Here is a 17665-nt window from a genome sequence, read left to right as displayed (position 1 = left end):
TTCAACGGGCAGAGAATTCCAGAGATTCACCACCCTTTGAGTGAAGAAGTTCTTCCTCAACTCCGTTCTAAACCGCCCCCCCCCCCTTTATCTTGAGGCTGTGCCCTCTAGTCCTACTGTCCTTTCTGAGCGGGAAGAGTGTCTCCACCTCTATCCTATCCATCCCATTCATCATCTTATATGTCTCAATGAGATCTCCCCTCATTCTTCTAAACTCTAACGAGTACAAGCCTAGTTTATTTAGCCTCTCCTCAGAGTTCAACCCCCTCAACTCCGGTATCAGCCTAGTAAACCTCCTCTGCACTCCCTCCAAGGCCAAAATATCCTTGTGTAAGTGCGGCAACCAAAACTGCACACGGTACTCCAGCTGCGGCCTCACCAGTGCCTGGTACAGTTGCAGCAAGACCTCCCTACTTTTATATTCAATCCCCCTCGCTATGAAGGCCAGCATCCCATTTGCCTTCCTGACCACCTGCTGCACCTGCAGGGTGGGTTTTTGCGACTCACGCACAAGGACCCCGAGGTCCCTCTGCACCATCGCATGCTGCAGTTTTTCACCATGTAAGGTTTTTCGCCATGAAGGTATGAAGTTATTTTGTTTAATTCTCTCGGTTTTGGTTTGAGAGAACTGACAGGAGATCACTGTTAACCAGGTCCGCACTTTAGCAGAGAAAATATTAATTTTAATTGTCCACTGCGTGGAATGAAGGCAAGGCTGCAGCTCAGTTTGTATTTTGAGGAGAAAAAAGCAGCTGTTTTGCAGCCAGAGGAAGATATCTACAATGGTCCTCACTGAGTCTTGTGGCAGAAAGGAGACAGCAGAGTTAGCTTGGAAGCTGTGAGAAGGCCAGAAGGTTTCTGCAGGCAACCAGAACGAGGATTTCAGGCTTCCACAGCAATGGGCTCTTAAGAGAAAAGTAAGGATAGCTTAGCCAAAAAAAACTGATAATTTCAGGCAGTGTCATTTTATACAAAAATATTACCAACTTCAGAGTGTGAGACGTACCTGCACATAACTTATGGATTGAGAATTTTCATCACACTTGCTTTCAACTTCCTCAGGCAAAACATACTGCCCCTTATAAAACTCTCTGACCTTCAAATGAAGAAATTCAGATTCCTGATTTATTTCTTCAAAATTTGGTAAAGGTCTTGCAGGGGCCTCTGGCCTTCCAACTTGAACAACTTTGCTCAAGCCATTTTTATTGTTTCCAACACTTTCATTAGAGTTGGAGATTTCAACCACTTCCACGCTGTCCAGATCATCTTCATCAAGTTCTTCTTGCTCAGTTACGCAAGACGCTTGACTTGGCCAATTAGTTGGTACCTCTGTGCATTTAAAATTAGAACCATAAAGAAATCTTAAGGTTTCTTCTGTATTCCATTCACTTAGTGTTTGTCTTAATAATTCCAGTGCACTACTTTTAACAGCAGACAGTTCAGCTCCTGAAACATATCTCCCTGAATTAGAATGGCTCGATTGTTTTATTTTTTCTATCATCATCTTCAGTGATTCAGCGCCCTTCTTGCTTAGACCCTGTGTTGTAAAGTTTTTGTCTGCCACAACTTTTTCATTATCTTTTAATTCTGTCAATGCAGTGACTGGAGACAGGTTTCTCTCTGATGTCAGAGAACACTTTTCTTTTGGCGCAACGGTCAATTGTTCAGTTTCCACACTTTGGGACAATCCAGGACTCGATGTCTCAGTATTGTTAACATGACATTTCTTCAACTGATGTGCAATATGTTCTACTTCATGATCCATTTCTAAATGTTTTGGCACAGGTACCATTTTCTTAGGTTTTGTAGCTTGTTGCTGTTTTTTGAACAGTTTCTGCTCCGTAGTTTTTAAATTACACTTTTCATCAAAAAGGATGGTAGAAACAAACTCTTGGTCTGAGTCGCTGCTATCGTTTTCACTTGAGGAGGAGGTAGACACATGCTGATCTTCCATAAAGGCAGGATTATCAATATCTGAAACCTGGAAGCTTGAACTTTGAAATCTCACCTCTTCTCCAGCACTACCTCTGCAAGAGGGGGATAAATTATTGTAAATCATGACAGAAAAAGCAAATTACACGTTGACATTTACAGCAAAGATTTTCTGGCCATACTTTGCCAGTCCGATATCATAAAATTACAACTTTAACATTAGCTTCTGCTTTAAGTAAGCAAGGCTGACTGAATTGAATATAACGTTGTGTAATGAGTTTACTCTTTATTCCACTTCCCAACTGGTTTGTGAATCTCCACGCATTTCTTCAGGTCTCTGAAGCTATCTATAAATCTTATCCAACTTTTGTTGGAAGCCTTATGGTAACTCCTGGCTCAATCTACTGGTGGTTTACATGTTTTGGAGGCTTTAAGATGGTTAATTGCCTATCTGGGCCAATAGCTTCTCTTGAGATGGATGCGGAGGGATTCTGAACAGAGTATCACCTCAATCATTCATCTGGCTGTAGCCCCACCTCTCGAACAACTAGATCCTGAAAATAGAGGAAGACAGTTGCTTGCATCTGCATTAGTTGTACCTTCTTGGCCTCTATCCAAAAACAGTAGCCAGAAGGTCTCCAAAAACTACTTAATTTATGCTTTTCATGTAGTAAAACATCCCAAGGTGCTTCACAGGAGAGTCGTCAAAGAAAATGTGACTCTGAGCCATGGTGGATTAGAGGGTTTGCACTCAGAGGAAGGTATTTACAGAACACCTGAAAAAAAGAGGCCAGAAAGTGAGGGAGTGAATTCCAGAGCTTTGGGCCTTGGCAGATGAGGATATTGCTACTCACAATGAAATAATTTAAATTAGAGATATGTAAGAGGCACGAATTGGAGAGGCATAGATATCTCATGGGGCTGTATAGCTGGAGGGGATTAAGCGATTTGAAAATAATAATTCTAAATATACAAACAAATGCGCCATCTCCTGGTCAATGGTAAGGATTGCAAGTATCTCTCATCACTTTTCTGCAAAAAAGATGCACATAAATGCATTTTTTCGTTTTATCTCTCACTTTCATGCATAGAAGGTACAAAGGTAGGAAATTAAATACAAGATCAATGCCCAAATCTCCTAAACAAATGGCAGCACAATTAATTAGCAACGATCAATTTTAAGATATAAAGTTTTGAAGTTTAATTATTAATGCCACATTAACATTGCAATGAAGTTACTGTGAAAATCCCCAGTCACCTCACTGAGGATACACAGAAGGAGAATTTACTGTGGCCAATGCATCTAAGCAGCACATCTTTCGGACTGTGGGAGGAAACTGGAGCATCGAGATGAAATCCATGCAGACTCCATAAGACACAGGACAGAGAATTAGGCCACATGGTCCATCAAATCTGCTCCGCCATTCAATCATAACTAATATTTTCTCACACCCATTCTCCTGCCTTTTCCCCATAACCCCTGATTCCCTTATTAATCAAGAACCTTTCTCTGCCTTAAAGACATTCAACGACCTGGCCTCCACAACCCTCTGTGGCAAAGAATTCCACAGATTCACCACTCTCTGGCTGAAGAGATTCCTCCTCCACACAGAGAGTGACCCAAGCCAGGAATTGAATCTGGGTCCCTGGAGCTGTGATGCATTAGTGCTAACCACTGTGCCACCGATGTATAACAAAGTATGGAGTACAGGTAAATGAAAACATAACAACATTGAGCAACAGAAGTTCACTAGGCTGATACCGGAGATGAGGGGGTTGGCCTATGAAGAGAGACTAAATAGACTGGGTCTGTACTCATTGGAGTTTAGAAGGATGAAGGGGGATCTTATAGAGACGTATAAGATAATGAAGGGGATAGATAGGGTAAAGGTAGAGAGATTCTTCCTGCTCAGAAAGGACAGCAGGACTAGAGGACACAGCCTCAAGATAAGGGGGGGAGCAGTTTAGATCAGAGTTGAGGAGGAACTTCTTCACTCAAAGGGTGGTGAATCTCTGGAATTCTCTGCCCGTTGAAGTGGTGGAGGCTACCTCACTAAATATATTTAAGTCACGGGTAGATAGGTTTTTGATGGGGGAATTAAGGGTTATGGGGAGAAAGTGGAACTGATCCACTTCAGATCAGCCATGATCTTATTGAATGGCGGGGCAGGGTCAAAGGGCTAGATGGCCTACTCCTGCTCCTATTCCTTATGTTCTTATGTTCAGAGGATAAACAAGTTGCACCACTTGTGCTATTGCTATGTATTTTCATCACAGCTCAAGGACTGATTGAATTTTGACACAAGTTATTGGTTGATAAATTCTCTAGTGAAACCATTTTAAGAATGGACTGCAAGAAATGCAGCAGGTCATGTACAAGAGCTTTCCCGAAAATACTCTCTTCATATCAAGTGCAAAACCTAAGAAAACATCCACTGTTTTCCACAAAACGAATTAAATCATTGCTTACCCTTGTTCCTTTAATAACCGACATGAAGATCTACAAAACAAAAGACAATAATTTTCATACATAAAATAAATATTCTCAGAATTTTTCTGATTTCTTACACCAGCCACACTTCAGCCTCTACAATAACAGCAATGCCCAAACTCACCACAGAAAAGATCATCATTCTCTTAATTAAAGCTGGATTTCAACCAATATTCCAAGGGAAAAAAGGACAGAGATAATCCACAGCCTCACCTGGCCATCCATGTCTTCTTTTTACTGACCAGTCACATTCACAACTTTATTATTAAATGGCAAATTTTAAATGCAGATTAGCCATACTTCCATTATTACACTTCCTAAAAACCTGTACTAAAAGTTCAATGAAAAAAAACATATATAGTAAATATAAATCATAAATTTAGAATAAGTATTCACCTTTCTTCTTCTCGTGACCATAATGGGTTCTTTGGAATCTGAGCTTCTAAATATTTGGAAGCTTTGTAACAAAAATTGCTGCAAAAACACTGTTAAAATAGTAGAAGAATTTAAATTGTGTTTGTATTTACAGAAATCATCTTTCCTTAACTTAAGCACATGACAGTAGGCCTTTTCTAAATTATATGACACTTCTTCCTTTATTTGTGGTTTTCTGGTTATTTTTCTGGTTCACAACTGGCTATTTAATATGATTTTACAGGCACCAACTTTCAGCTTGGACCTTGCCCAGGTATGAGCAAGTTATTGAGAGCAGCAGACCTAAAGCAACAACCCTTTTTGCTAGTCAGTGGATGGTTAAAAATTGACCATGATGTCCCGCCTTATTGCTTCACAAATTTTAAAGTCATTCAATAGGGCTTGTCATCCTTTATTCCTTCATTCAAAAATTTCCCAGCAGTTATAGACCAGTGAACAAGCTTGGTACATGAGTTTGACCATAATTGAAAGGTCATCAACTGCAGAATGATGGGAACAATTAAGATTTCTTTCTCTAGAATATTCAACTCTACAATCAAGTGGTTCATGTCTTGTGGACTCATTACAAGACAACACTGAACTGAGGTTAGAAATCATGACTGCCAAAACCAAAAGACTTAAGACAAAAGCAATCACAATTACTGTAGTTTATTGACTGAGCCAATTCTGCAATAGGCAAATACTATAAAGAATTTGATTGCATTGAAACATCCAATATGGACTCCCCAGATCAAAAACCAATATCTTTATCTGTGTTTAAGAACATCAGTCATTAATTCAACCGGCTTTTAAAGGAAAACATAACTTGAATGGTTGTGGATCAATTCTATACCCTATTAGCAATTGGTACTCTTCCTATCTGCCCTTCAGAAAGTTAAGGGTCAGCCACGTTTGTGTGGAATTGAAGTCATGTACAGACTAAAACAAGCAGATTTCCATTGTTAAAGGAAATTAGTGAACAAATTGGGGTTTTATGACAACTTTGCGTTCAGCTTAAAAAAAAACTAACTTTATACTTCCAGAATTTTTTAATATTGAATTCAAATTCTCAAGCTCCCATGATGGATTTGAGCACACTTCTTATGAATAATCAGCTCAGTCTCTGGATTATTAATAACAGCTGAAATGTTTATTCAGTGATAATAGTATTCAAAGTAGTTTATTTGTCACAAATAGGCTTACATTAACACTGCAATGAAGTTACTGCGAAAAACCCCTAGTTGCCACACTCCAGTGCCTGTTCGGGTACACGGAGGGAGAATTTAGCATGGCCAATGCACATCTTTGGACTGTGGGAGGAAACCGGAGCAACTAGAGGAAACCCACACAGACACAGGGAGAACGTGCAGCCTCCACACAGATAGTAACCCAAGCTGAGAATTGAACCCGGGTCCCTGGCACTGTGAGGCAGCAGTGCTAACCACTGTGCCACCCCTTGTGACAATAACGGCAATATTTATTACAATTAACTTTCTTAGGAAGGGTAATATTTAACATGTTTCTTTTTAGCTGTATTAAATACATACATTACTTTTCACTTTGGTGTAGCTGAAACAATGCTGGAAAAAATTTCACAGCAGTGTTGATTCCATGGTAAGGTGCAAGCTCAACTTTCACGCATAAAACTCGGAGTATAAAAATACATTCCCTCAACACAAATATTAAATTCTTTAAATGAAACTTTTTAAAAAATTGAAACAATTCTTGCCTTTCTTTCAGTAATGTCATAAACCCGATTGGTATTGGTCGATATTTTGTATTGCTGTTTGGGTACCTAAAAGGAATAAAGGAATAAATGTACATTTTTAAAAATTCAATGTGTTACATGAAAATCAGCAATAGGACTGCCAAATAGCTTAGTTGTTGAATACAAATAAGAACCACGTTATAGAGTTCAAGGAGGTCTCGGGTTCAATTCTCTGTCTGTACCTCAGGTAATGCTGTAAATGTTCTTTTACAGCATTACGGGGGGGGCAGGGGACGGGGGACGGGGGTGCAGAGGGAGATGTGGGGAGCGCAACAAAAATTCTCAACTGCTAATTAGAAATTTCAACTGGAAACAGACAGATGTAAGATAATAGCAGGATTAGTTCAGGTGTAAATGGTCTATTTGCAACAAACTTTACATCTTCCAGGGGAGATCGATTAGATCAGTTCAAGATTCTAAAGGGTTTTGAAAGGGTAAATCAGGAGAACCCATCTGGACTTGAAGGGGCTCAGTAACTAGAGGGGAGATGAGAATTTTCAGTTTAAAAATTACAGAGCTGTAAGAATACACTGCCTAAAAGATTTATAGAATTCCTCAAGTGCAGAAGGAGGCCATTAGACCCATCGAGGTGCACCAACAATCCCACTCAGACCCTGTAGCCTCAACAAAATGTATTTACCCTGCTAATCCCCCAATACCAAGGAACAATTTAGCGTGGCCAATCAACCTAACCTGCACATCTTTGAACTGTGGGAGGAAACCAGAGCACCTGAGGAAATTCTCACAGACATGGGAGAATGTGCAAAGCACTATCATATAATCGTGCAACACAGATGGTCTCCCAAGTTCGGAATTGAACCCAGGTCCCTGCCACTGTTCTGCCCTAGGAGTGAAGTAGAATCGACTGTAACTTTCAAAAGGAAATTGAATACATACAGTAGGAAAAATGTACTATTTATAGAGCAGAATGGGACTAATTTTGATAGATCCTATATGATGGACCATACAGCCTCCCTCTGCATTGCACAATTATATGATAGTGCTTCGACTAAAGAGAAAAGTAGTCTATACCTTTTTAACCAGAGCAAATGATTCCAAGTTAGCATTACGCACACCTATCTGATCTAACAGTTAAATTTTTTAAAAAGTGTCTTGGTCAGCCCAAAAGGTCCCACTTATTTTTTCAATTGTCTCTAATCTTGCAAACTATTCCCCAAATTGTGCCATCAGTTCCAATCAGGGTGTCTGACCCTCAAACACATAATTTTGTCAGAAGTGCAATGACTATATGTGGAATTTATTAATCTTTTGATAAGATCATACAAAATAGGTGAAATAAGTCTTCACAAGAGCAAAGCAAACAATTCCCTGAATTAATTCAAAAGACGTACAACAGACTTACATTCTCAAGTTTATTTTGGCAAACAGGATAGCCACACTGTTGGATTATGGAACGTTCTTCCACAATATCCTGATAATGGACTGGAGTAATAAACTTTACCTTAATTGGAACAGAAATGGGGATAAATTACACAAACATTTCTGCAAACGCATACAAAAAAGTGCATTATATTTCTAACACAATCATTAAAAAATTATTAAATTTCAGATTACAGCGAGCCCTAGAGGAAGTTAGATCCTAGGTTACGAGGAGAAAATTTACATCTGCAATTTAAATCAAATAACAAATATTTCACTTAGACAACTGACCCAAGATATTTTGCTATGCAAACCCAGTGGTTTTAGTAAACCTAATGCACTCCTTCAGTGTGTATTTTTACTCACCTGGTTTTGGGTAATAAATAAGAACATAAGAAATAGGAGCAGGAGTAGGCCATCTAGCCCTTCGATCCTGCCCCGCCATTCAACAAGATCATGGCTGATCTGTCGTGGCTCAGTTCCACATTCCCGCCCTCTCCCCATAACCCTTATTTCCCTCGCTTATCAAAAACCCATCAACCCGCGTCTTAAAAATATTTAGCGAGGCAGCATCCACCACTTCAACAGGCAGAGAATTCCAGAGATTCACCACCCTTTGAGTGAAGAAGTTCCTCCTCAACTCTGTTCTAAACCGCCCCCCCTTTATCTTGAGGCTGTGCCCCCTAGTCCTACTGTCCTTTCTGAGTGGGAAGAGCCTCTCCATCTCTATCCTATCCATCCCATTCATCATCTTATATGTGTCAATGAGATCTCCCCTCATTCTTCTAAACTCTAACGAGTACAAGCCTAGTTTATTCAGCCTCTCCTCATAGCTCAACCCCCTCAACTCCGGTATCAGCCTAGTAAACCTCCTCTGCACTCCCTCCAAGGCCAAAATATCCTTGCGTAAGTGCGGCGACCAAAACTGCACACAGTACTCCAGCTGCGGCCTCACCAATGCCCTATACAGCTGCAGCAAGACCTCCCTACTTTTATATTCAATCCCCCTCGCTACGAAGGCCAGCATCCCATTCGCCTTCCTGACCACCTGCTGCACCTGCAGGCTGGGTTTTTGCGACTCATGCACAAGGACCCTGAGGTCCCTCTGCACCGTCGCCTGCTGCAGTTTTTCGCCACGTAAGTAATAGTCCTTCCTACCATTATTCCTACCAAAGTGGACCACCTCGCACTTGCCAACATTAAATTCCATTTGCCAGTTCCTGGCCCATTCGCCCAGCCTATCTAGATCCTTCTGCAGACTCTCCACACCCTCCGCGCAATTTGCCGTTCCACCAATCTTGGTAAATGGATCAAGGAAACCACAAAGTGGTATAGGAAATAATGACTGCAAAATAATTAAGTTCATGCAAGAACAGAAAAAGGAAAAAGAAAAGCCACAGGGATATTTGAGTTAGAAGTAAGCAAATTATAGTGATAACATTGGCTGTGTTAAATTAAATCAAAGACATAAACACAGTGAGAAACAGTAGTCAAAGGAATAAAAAGGGTGATCTTCTTGTAAAAGCAGGTAGCATGTCTGAGGCACTAGAATGAGTATTTTGCATCCACCACTAAAGGAGAAGGTGCTGCCAATGTTCCAGTTAAGAAAGGTGTTGTACAGAAATCAGAAAAGATGAAAACAGATAAAAACTACTTATAAGTCACCAGGTCTGGATTGGGCACATCTTTTAGTAACTTGTGGGATGACAGCATCGCTGGCAAGGTCAGTATTCAGCACCCATCCCCAATTGCCCTCAAGAAGATAGAGATGAGCCCCCTTCTTGAACAGTTAAGGGTGAAAGCATAGATTGAAAACGCTGTTAAAGAAGCCTAGGGATACTTGGTTGTATAAACAAGACATAAAACATAAAAGTAAGGAAGTTGTGCAAACCCTTTATAAATCACTGGTTATAAGCCATTTGCTGTTGGATTGTTTCTAATTCTACAAATTGCATTTTAGGTAAAATGTCAAGACTTCATAGCATGGGTTCCCAAACTGGGGGTTTGAGCTCAAAGGCAGCCATGATAGCTGAGAAGCTTGAACTGAGTTCTGATAGCTGCAATGCCCCTTTAAAAAAAATTCCCCTCTTGTAGGAGGGATTATTATTTAAAGGGTGAAAAACTGCAGCATGCTACAGTGGAGAGGGCCCTGGGGGTCCTTGCGCACAAATCGCAAAAAACTCAGTCTGCAGGTGATCAAGAAGGCGAATGGAATGTCGGCCTTTATAGCGTGGGGTATAGAATATATAAAAGCAGGGAGGTCTTGCTGCAACTGTACAGGGCACTGGTGAGGCCGCAACTGGAATACTGTGTGCTCTTTTGGTCCCCTTATTTGCGAAAGGATATATTGGCCTTGGGGGGAATACAGAGAAGGTTCACCAGGCTGATACCGGAGATGAGGCGGTTAGCTTATGAAGAGAGATTGAATAGACTGGGCCTGTACTCGTTAAGAGTTTAGAAGGCTGAGGGGGGATCCTATAGAGACGTATAAGATAATGAAGGGGATGGATAGGGTAGAGGTAGAGAGATTCTTCCCGCTTAGAAAGGAAAACAGAACTAGAGGGCACAGCCTCAAAGTAAGGGGGGGCAATTTAGAACGGAGTTGAGGAGGAACTTCTTCACTCAAAGAGTGGTGAATCTCTGGAATTCTCTGCCCATTGAAGTGGTGGAGGCTACCTTGTTGAATATATTTAAGTCATGGGTAGATAGATATCTGATAGACAAGGGAATTAAGGGTTACGGGGAGAAAGCAGGAAAATGGAACTGATCCACTTCAGATCAGCCATGATCTTATTGAATGGCAGGGCAGGCTCGAAGGGCTAGATAGAACATAGAACATTACAGTGCAGAACAGGCCCTTCGGCCCACGATGTTGCGCTGACCAGTTAAAAAACAATGACCCTCTAACCTAAACCAAACCCTTTCCATCCATAAACCTATCCACGGATCTCTTAAACGCCCCCAAACTAGGCGCATCCATGGCCTACTCCTGCTCCTATTTCTTATGTTCTTATGTTGTCAGTGGGCGTGGCTTAATAGACTGCTCTCTGGGGCCTGATTGCTGCTACAACCATAGTCTGTATAAACGTAGGTCTTTGTTTTTTCAAAGCAAACCCAGTAGTTTTTAAAGTTAATTTATTAGTCACAAGTCAGCTTACATTAACATTGCAATGAAAATCCTCTGGCTGCCACACTCCAGCACCTGTTCAGGTACACAGAAGGAAAATTTAGCATGGCCAATGCAACTAACCAGCACGTCTTTCAGACTGTAGGGGGAAACCCACGCACACACAGTAAGAACATGCAGATTCCACAAAGACATTGACCCACACAGGGAATCAAACCCACGTCCATGGTGCTGTCAGGCAACAATGCTAACCACTGCGCCATCATACTGCCCATGCTTCTCTGGTTATCCGTGCACCATTCCTTCAACAAACTTCTAATTCTCTAGCAGCTCCATTCCGCCTCCCAGATTTTCAGTCTCTCAAAGTCTGACACTAAAATAGGGTGACATTGGGAAAATGTTTGGGCAACACTGCCTTACAGAGAATGCAGAAGAAATTTACGAAAATGATACTGGGGATTAGAAACTTCAGTTATGTGGAGAAACTAGAGTAATTGGGGTTGACCACCTTAGAGCAAAAGTTAAAGGGAGATTTAATAGAGATGTTCAAAATTATGAAGAGTTTTGATAGAGTAAATCAGGAGGATTTCAGAGGACACTGAGTTAAGATAAAAGAACCAGAGATTTTTTAAAAATTCAGCGCGCAATACATGATCTAGAATGCACTCCCTAAACAGAAGCCAAATTCAATAATTTTCAAGATAAAAGTTTTCAGGACTATTTACAAATGGATGGTGAGTGGAACTAATTAAAAAGCTGGCATAGACACAATTAGATTAACAGTCTCCTTCCAAACTGTCTTGTACTACAATTCCATTTAACTGACGTTTGTGGAATCTTAATTTTTGGCCTACATAACAACAGTGATTACACTGGCTGTGCAGATCTTTCAAAAATCCTGTGGGTAGTATGGTCACCATATAATCTTAAACTCTAAGTACAACCCTGTAAGTGAAGGAAGATGTTACATTCAGAATAGTTTTGTGACCTTTCCACATTTAGAAACTTTGAAAGCAAATCTCCATCATCAATATGATAGTCTGAAAAAAAACTCACTTACACAATCCAACAGAAATTCCTCTGTTATGTTTGTTTCAAGCAGTTGTTCAACAACATGAAGAGCTTTTGCCTCACATTCACGTTTCTTCTTCAAAGCCGCCTGCAATGTAGCTTTCCTACAGATGATATTTAGACAAAGGGAAAATCATGTTAGAACAAGTCAAATTACTTATTTCAGGATAATGTTTATTTGCCGGTGTGTATTTACCCTGAGAATGATGCAAGTTTTTTTTTCTCTGTAGTGTCTGTACATCTCTATTCTTCACCAAAGGTAGGTCAGATTTGTAACCAATGGGCAGCAATAACTTGACATTTAGAAAATGATTTGTGACTGGCGAGATGGGTATTCGAGGTGAATAGATTAGAGACAGCTGCCAATGTTCACTTTGACATCGCAGGGCACCAATCCACTGACAATACTCCCAAAGTCCCCAGTGAAATTATTGAGAATCTCCAAAATTTCTCCACAGTATTAATGATGATTATAGGGGCAGTGAGAAATGGTAGCTGCATGGTAATACTTTAGGAGAAAAATCATTGATTCAATTAGTCTACTCTTCCAAACCTCCCATCTATTCCCGATGTAATTCCAGAATTAATAACGCTGCCTTCCCATCCTAATCAAGAATTCATTCAATCCACTTTTAAACACAACTTGTTTTCTGTTTCACCTCCGCTTGGGAATCTGTGCCATAATTTTATTAGTCTTTGAAAAAAATTAAAATTCATTGCATTTCCTATTTTTGAGATCCTTGGCATTAAACTGTGCCCCTTGCTCTTTCAATCGTGTCCAACAGAAAAAATTTCATTCAGCTCAGGTTAATTTATCTGATAGTTTAGAGTCCCTCTGAGCGGTGCGCTCAGCAGAGAGAGGAGAAAGTACCCTTTCCCCTGTGGTTTTAATGGTTTAAAATTCTTCCCTCCTCTTCACCTCTTGATACCCAATTATTTGTGGAATGTTGTTTGTTTCCTTTACGGTGAAGATGGATGCAAAATACCCATTCAATTAATGTGCCATTTTGTTATTTTCCATTATTAATTCCCCAGATTCACTTGCTAGAAGATCAACAATCACTTTGCTTACTCTTTTCCTTTCTTAATAGTTGTAGAAACTCTTTGTTTCTGCCTCATTAATCTTTTAGTCATTCTTTGCTGTTCTTTATATTATGTCTAATGTTCTGACCACCACTCATTTTTGTAGAATTATATACTTTTGTTCCAATTTGATATTATCTTTTAACTTCCTTAATTAACCACAGATGGTGGACCGTTTCCTGAAGTGTCTCTCTCTTCCTCAGTGGAATGCAAATTTTCAGTGTATTCTGAAATACTTCCTAAATTTCTGCCTCTATATCTCCACTGCTGTCATCCTTAACCTAATTTTCCAGATCACTTTGGCCAGCTGTCTTCATGCCTTCATAATTGTCCTTGTTTAATCACAGAATTCCTACAGTGCAGCAGGAGGCCATTTGGCCCATCAGGGATGCATCGACAACAATCCCACCCAGGCCCTATCCCCTTAACCTCATGAATTTACCCTTCTAGTCCCCCTGACACTAATGGGCAATTTAACATAACCAATCAACTTAACCTGCACATCTTGGTGTGTGGGAGGAAACCGGAGCCCCTGGAGGAAACCCATGCAGACACAGGGGTTAAGTTAAGAACACTAGCCTTAAATTCTCTCCTTTTTCCCTCAAACTACATGTGAAACTCAATCATAATATATGATTGTTGTTTGCTAGTAAAGAATTTAAATATTTCTGTGAAAAAACAAGCTGTCAACGTCTTTCATCTCATCCGCAACAAGTCGCAAGAATACCAATATAAGGGAAACAGGACAGGAAGACTGAGTACGGCTGTAGAACTTAGTTGGACTGAACAAATAGCAAATTGACTTTCAACTCAAAGTGTCATGCTGTGTGTGCAAGAAGATGCAGACAGCTTGGAACCTTCATAGTAATAAGTCTCACAGCAGCAGGTTAAAGTCCAACAGGGTTATTTAGAATCATGTGCCTTCATCAGGTGAGTGGAGAGTTAGGTTGACAAACACGGCAAAAATAGAGAGAGATGCAATTGCAAGACAATGGTTGAATGCGAGTCTTTACAGGTAATCAAGTCTTTACAGGTACAGACAATGCAAGTGGCAAGAGGGATAGTCACAGGTTAGAAAAGTGTGAATTGTCTCAAGCCAGGACAGTTAGTAGGATTTTGCAAGCCTAGACTAAATGGTGGGGGTTACACATCGTGTGACATGAACCCAAGATCCTGGTTGAGGCCGTCCTCATGCATGCAGAACTTGGGTATCAGTTTTTGTGATTCTGTGTTGTTGTGTGTCTTGAAGGCCACCTTGGAGAGTGCTTACCCGAAGATCGGAGGCTGAATGCCCTTGAAGTGTTCCCCAACAGGAAGGGAACACTCCTGCCTGGTGATTATCGTGTTGTTCGTTCATCCGTTGTCATAGCATCTGCATGGTCTCACTGATGTATCATGCTTCAGAACATTCTCTTTCATGCAACATACAAGGTAGACAACTTTGGCCAAATCGCATAAGTATAAACCATATATCAGATGGGTGGTGTTCTCATGTGTGATGGTGGTATCCATGTCGATGATCTGGTATATCTTGCAGAGGTTGCCATGACTAGGGTTGTGTGGAGTCAGGGTCACTGTTCTCTTGAAGGCTGGGTAGATTGCTGCAAACAATGGTCTGTTTGAGGTTGCATGGTTGTTTGAAGGCAAGTCAGTGGGGCTTGGGGATGGCCTTGGCGAGATGTTTGTCTTCACTGACAACATATTGAAAGCTCTGAAGAATGTATCGTAGTTTCTCCGCTCAAGGGAAGTACTGGATGACAAAGGATACCGTCGGTTGTGTTCCATGTTTGACCTCTGAGGAGGTCAGTGCGGGTTTTTGCTGTACGCATCGGAATTATCAACCAATGACTCGAGTGCCATATCTCGTTCTTAGAAGGTCATCTTTCAGTGTCTCTAGGTGTCTGTTGCATTCCTCCACATCTGAGCAGATCCTGTGTATATGAAGGGAATGGCTTCTTTAACATTTTTAGGGTGGAAGCTGGAGAAATGGAACAACGTGAGGTTATCTGTGGGCTTGCGGTACAGTGAGGAGCTGAGGTGACCATCCTTGATGGAGATGCATGTGTCCAAGAATGCAACTGATTCTGGAGAGTAGTCCATGGTGTGTCTGAAACTTGATGTTATCATGTAGTTGTTTCAGTGATTCAAAAGGAAGAAAATGTCATCAACGTATCGAGTGCATAGCGTCGGTTGAAGGTCCTGTGCGGTGACAAAGTCTTGTTTGAACTTGTGTATGAAGATGTTGGCGTTTTGAGGTGCATTTGGAGATTAGCAGTTGGCATTGAGTACTGAGGCTGTTGCAGCAATGCCGTTGTCGTGGGGGATGCTGGTGTGGAGTGCCAAGACATCCATTGTGACAAGGGTTCAACTAGTCCACGGGTGCTGAGTTTCTGTAAGAAGCCCATAGTGTCACGACAGAAGCTGAGGTTCCTTGTACGATGGGTTTCAGGGTGCCCTTGACGTGGCCAGAGAGGTTCTCACATAGGGTCCCATTGTCTGATACAACGGAACAGCTGGATGTGTTGGCCTTGTGTATCTTTGGGAGGCAATGGAGATTTCCAACGTGGGGAGTACGTGGAATGAGAGCATGTAGGTGCTCTGAAGGTCCGGATCAAAGGTCTTGATTAGTCTGTTGAATTAGCAGGTGTGTTCTTTGGTCGGATCTGTCTGTAACTGTCTGTCTGTAGTGTTTCTGGTTGTTCAGCACTTCTTTGCAGTAATCGGTTCTGTTCACAATGATGGTGGTCCCTTCTTTGTCATCAAACCAGCAGACAATGTTGTGGCTGGTCTTGTGAGCACGGATAGCATTGCGTTATACTTGGGTGAGGTGGAGCTGTCTTGTGAGAGCAGCTGATGAATCTGGCATTGATGTGTCCCCTGATGGCTTGAACATACATGTCAAATCTAGGGCAGCAACCTTCTAGCAATTGCATCTCTGTCTACATATGTGTTTGTGAACCCAACTCTCCACTCATCAAGGAAGGAGCAGCATTCCAAAGGCTCATAATTCCAGATAAACCTGGTGCTGAGAGCTCTTACAGTGCCCACTCCAGTCCAATGTCAGCATCTCCACATCATGGAACCTTCATATACAGGATGATTAGAATTCACTTTCACACAGAGTTAATCTGCTGCTGCTTTCCTATCAAGTGAATGGGTCCACTGCTTAAACTACAATGTAAGTGCTCAAAGAAAATTCCTGGATCTATAAGGAGAAATTTAATGAAACGTGAAAGAATGGTCAAGATTGTTACATATGAGGCTCTGCCACGACCCAAATGGGAGAATGCAGCAACAGTTTGGAACCCCAAAGAAGCCGACCTTTAAAAAAACTGGAATTGGTTTATGGATGTACAGCACACTCATCTCAATGACCTATGCTCGAACATCCAGTGTTACTTCCATGCCGAGTTCCCTAGAGTACACGGCAACAACTACGACATTCATGTGAGAATAATACTGTTCTGCAAAGCAGTTCATCATGAAGTTATGATTGATGTTCCCATCCTCCCTTTACCTTCCCCTTTTCTCCCCCTCTATCCTCTCCCCATCCTTCCCCTTTCTCCCTCTATCCTGCCTCCTGCTCTCTGCCTATCTCTGCTGCCGTGATCTCCGGGTCGGACACTAACACTCACCTTTGGAGGATCCATTCAGTGTCCGCCGCCCGGCTCTTGCCGCTGACACTGGCCGGTGAAGGACAGCCGGTCCGGCTCGAGCCCTCCCGTCGCCGGCTCTTTGATTGCCTCGCACTCCGCTCTCGCTCCGCCGCCATGACAGTACCACTGACCTCCGACCTCTGCACTGTAGCTGCCATGACAGCGCCACTTACCTCTGACCTCCCGTACGGCAGCCGCCATGACAGCCATCTAACAGCCGTACGGCAGTTGCCATGACAACCCTCTGACCTCCCGTACGGCAGCAGCCAGCTCCAAGCTGTATACCGCAGAGAAGGAGCTGTTGACAGTTCAATATTCACTCCATTCACTTTTCAGTTCACTGCATTTGGCGATTGCCTTCAGTTATTTCTGATTTAGGGGACGTTTTAAACTTCCAGTCATACGTTGCTTGAAGAAGAGGTATCATTTCTAATGAATGCTAAAAATAAGAGAAATATCAACTAGTGCCTGCAAGAGACGACATGTTAATGTTTATTTGATTTGATTTATTATTGTCACATTGAGTCATAGAGGTTTACAGCCTGGAAACAGGCCCTTTGGCCCAACTTGTCCATGCCGCCCTTTTTTATTAAACCCCGAATTTAGTCCCAATTGCCCGCATTTGGCCCTTATCCCTCCATACCCATCTTACCCATGTAACTGTCTAAATGCTTTTTAAAAGACAGAATTGTATCCGCCTCTACTACTACCTCTGGCAGCTTATTCCAAACACTGACCACTCT

The 17665-nt window shown here is 41.6% G+C and overlaps 1 protein-coding gene across 1 annotated transcript in view; it reads right to left on the bottom strand.

Moving 5' to 3' along the window:
- The window catches only part of rpap2 (RNA polymerase II associated protein 2), a 78566-nt gene extending 61522 nt beyond the window's left edge, over nucleotides 1-17044 (bottom strand). The window contains exons 1-7 of the mRNA XM_080195213.1: nucleotides 16902-17044; nucleotides 12173-12287; nucleotides 7969-8067; nucleotides 6567-6632; nucleotides 4820-4908; nucleotides 4403-4432; nucleotides 1007-2027 (exon numbers count right to left, since the gene is read on the bottom strand). Coding sequence (XP_080051339.1) covers nucleotides 1007-2027; nucleotides 4403-4432; nucleotides 4820-4908; nucleotides 6567-6632; nucleotides 7969-8067; nucleotides 12173-12287; nucleotides 16902-17038 — 1557 coding nt within the window. The 5' untranslated portion in view covers nucleotides 17039-17044. The remainder of the gene's footprint in view (nucleotides 1-1006; nucleotides 2028-4402; nucleotides 4433-4819; nucleotides 4909-6566; nucleotides 6633-7968; nucleotides 8068-12172; nucleotides 12288-16901) is intronic.
- Between the last annotated feature and the right edge of the window lie 621 nt (nucleotides 17045-17665).

The sequence above is a fragment of the Carcharhinus amblyrhynchos genome, chromosome 9, assembly GCF_965287045.1.
Source record: "Carcharhinus amblyrhynchos chromosome 9, sCarAmb.v2.hapA, whole genome shotgun sequence".
Lineage (NCBI taxonomy): Eukaryota > Metazoa > Chordata > Chondrichthyes > Carcharhiniformes > Carcharhinidae > Carcharhinus > Carcharhinus amblyrhynchos.
Note: the sequence above shows the minus strand (reverse complement) of the source record. Positions and strands in the feature narration are given on the sequence as shown.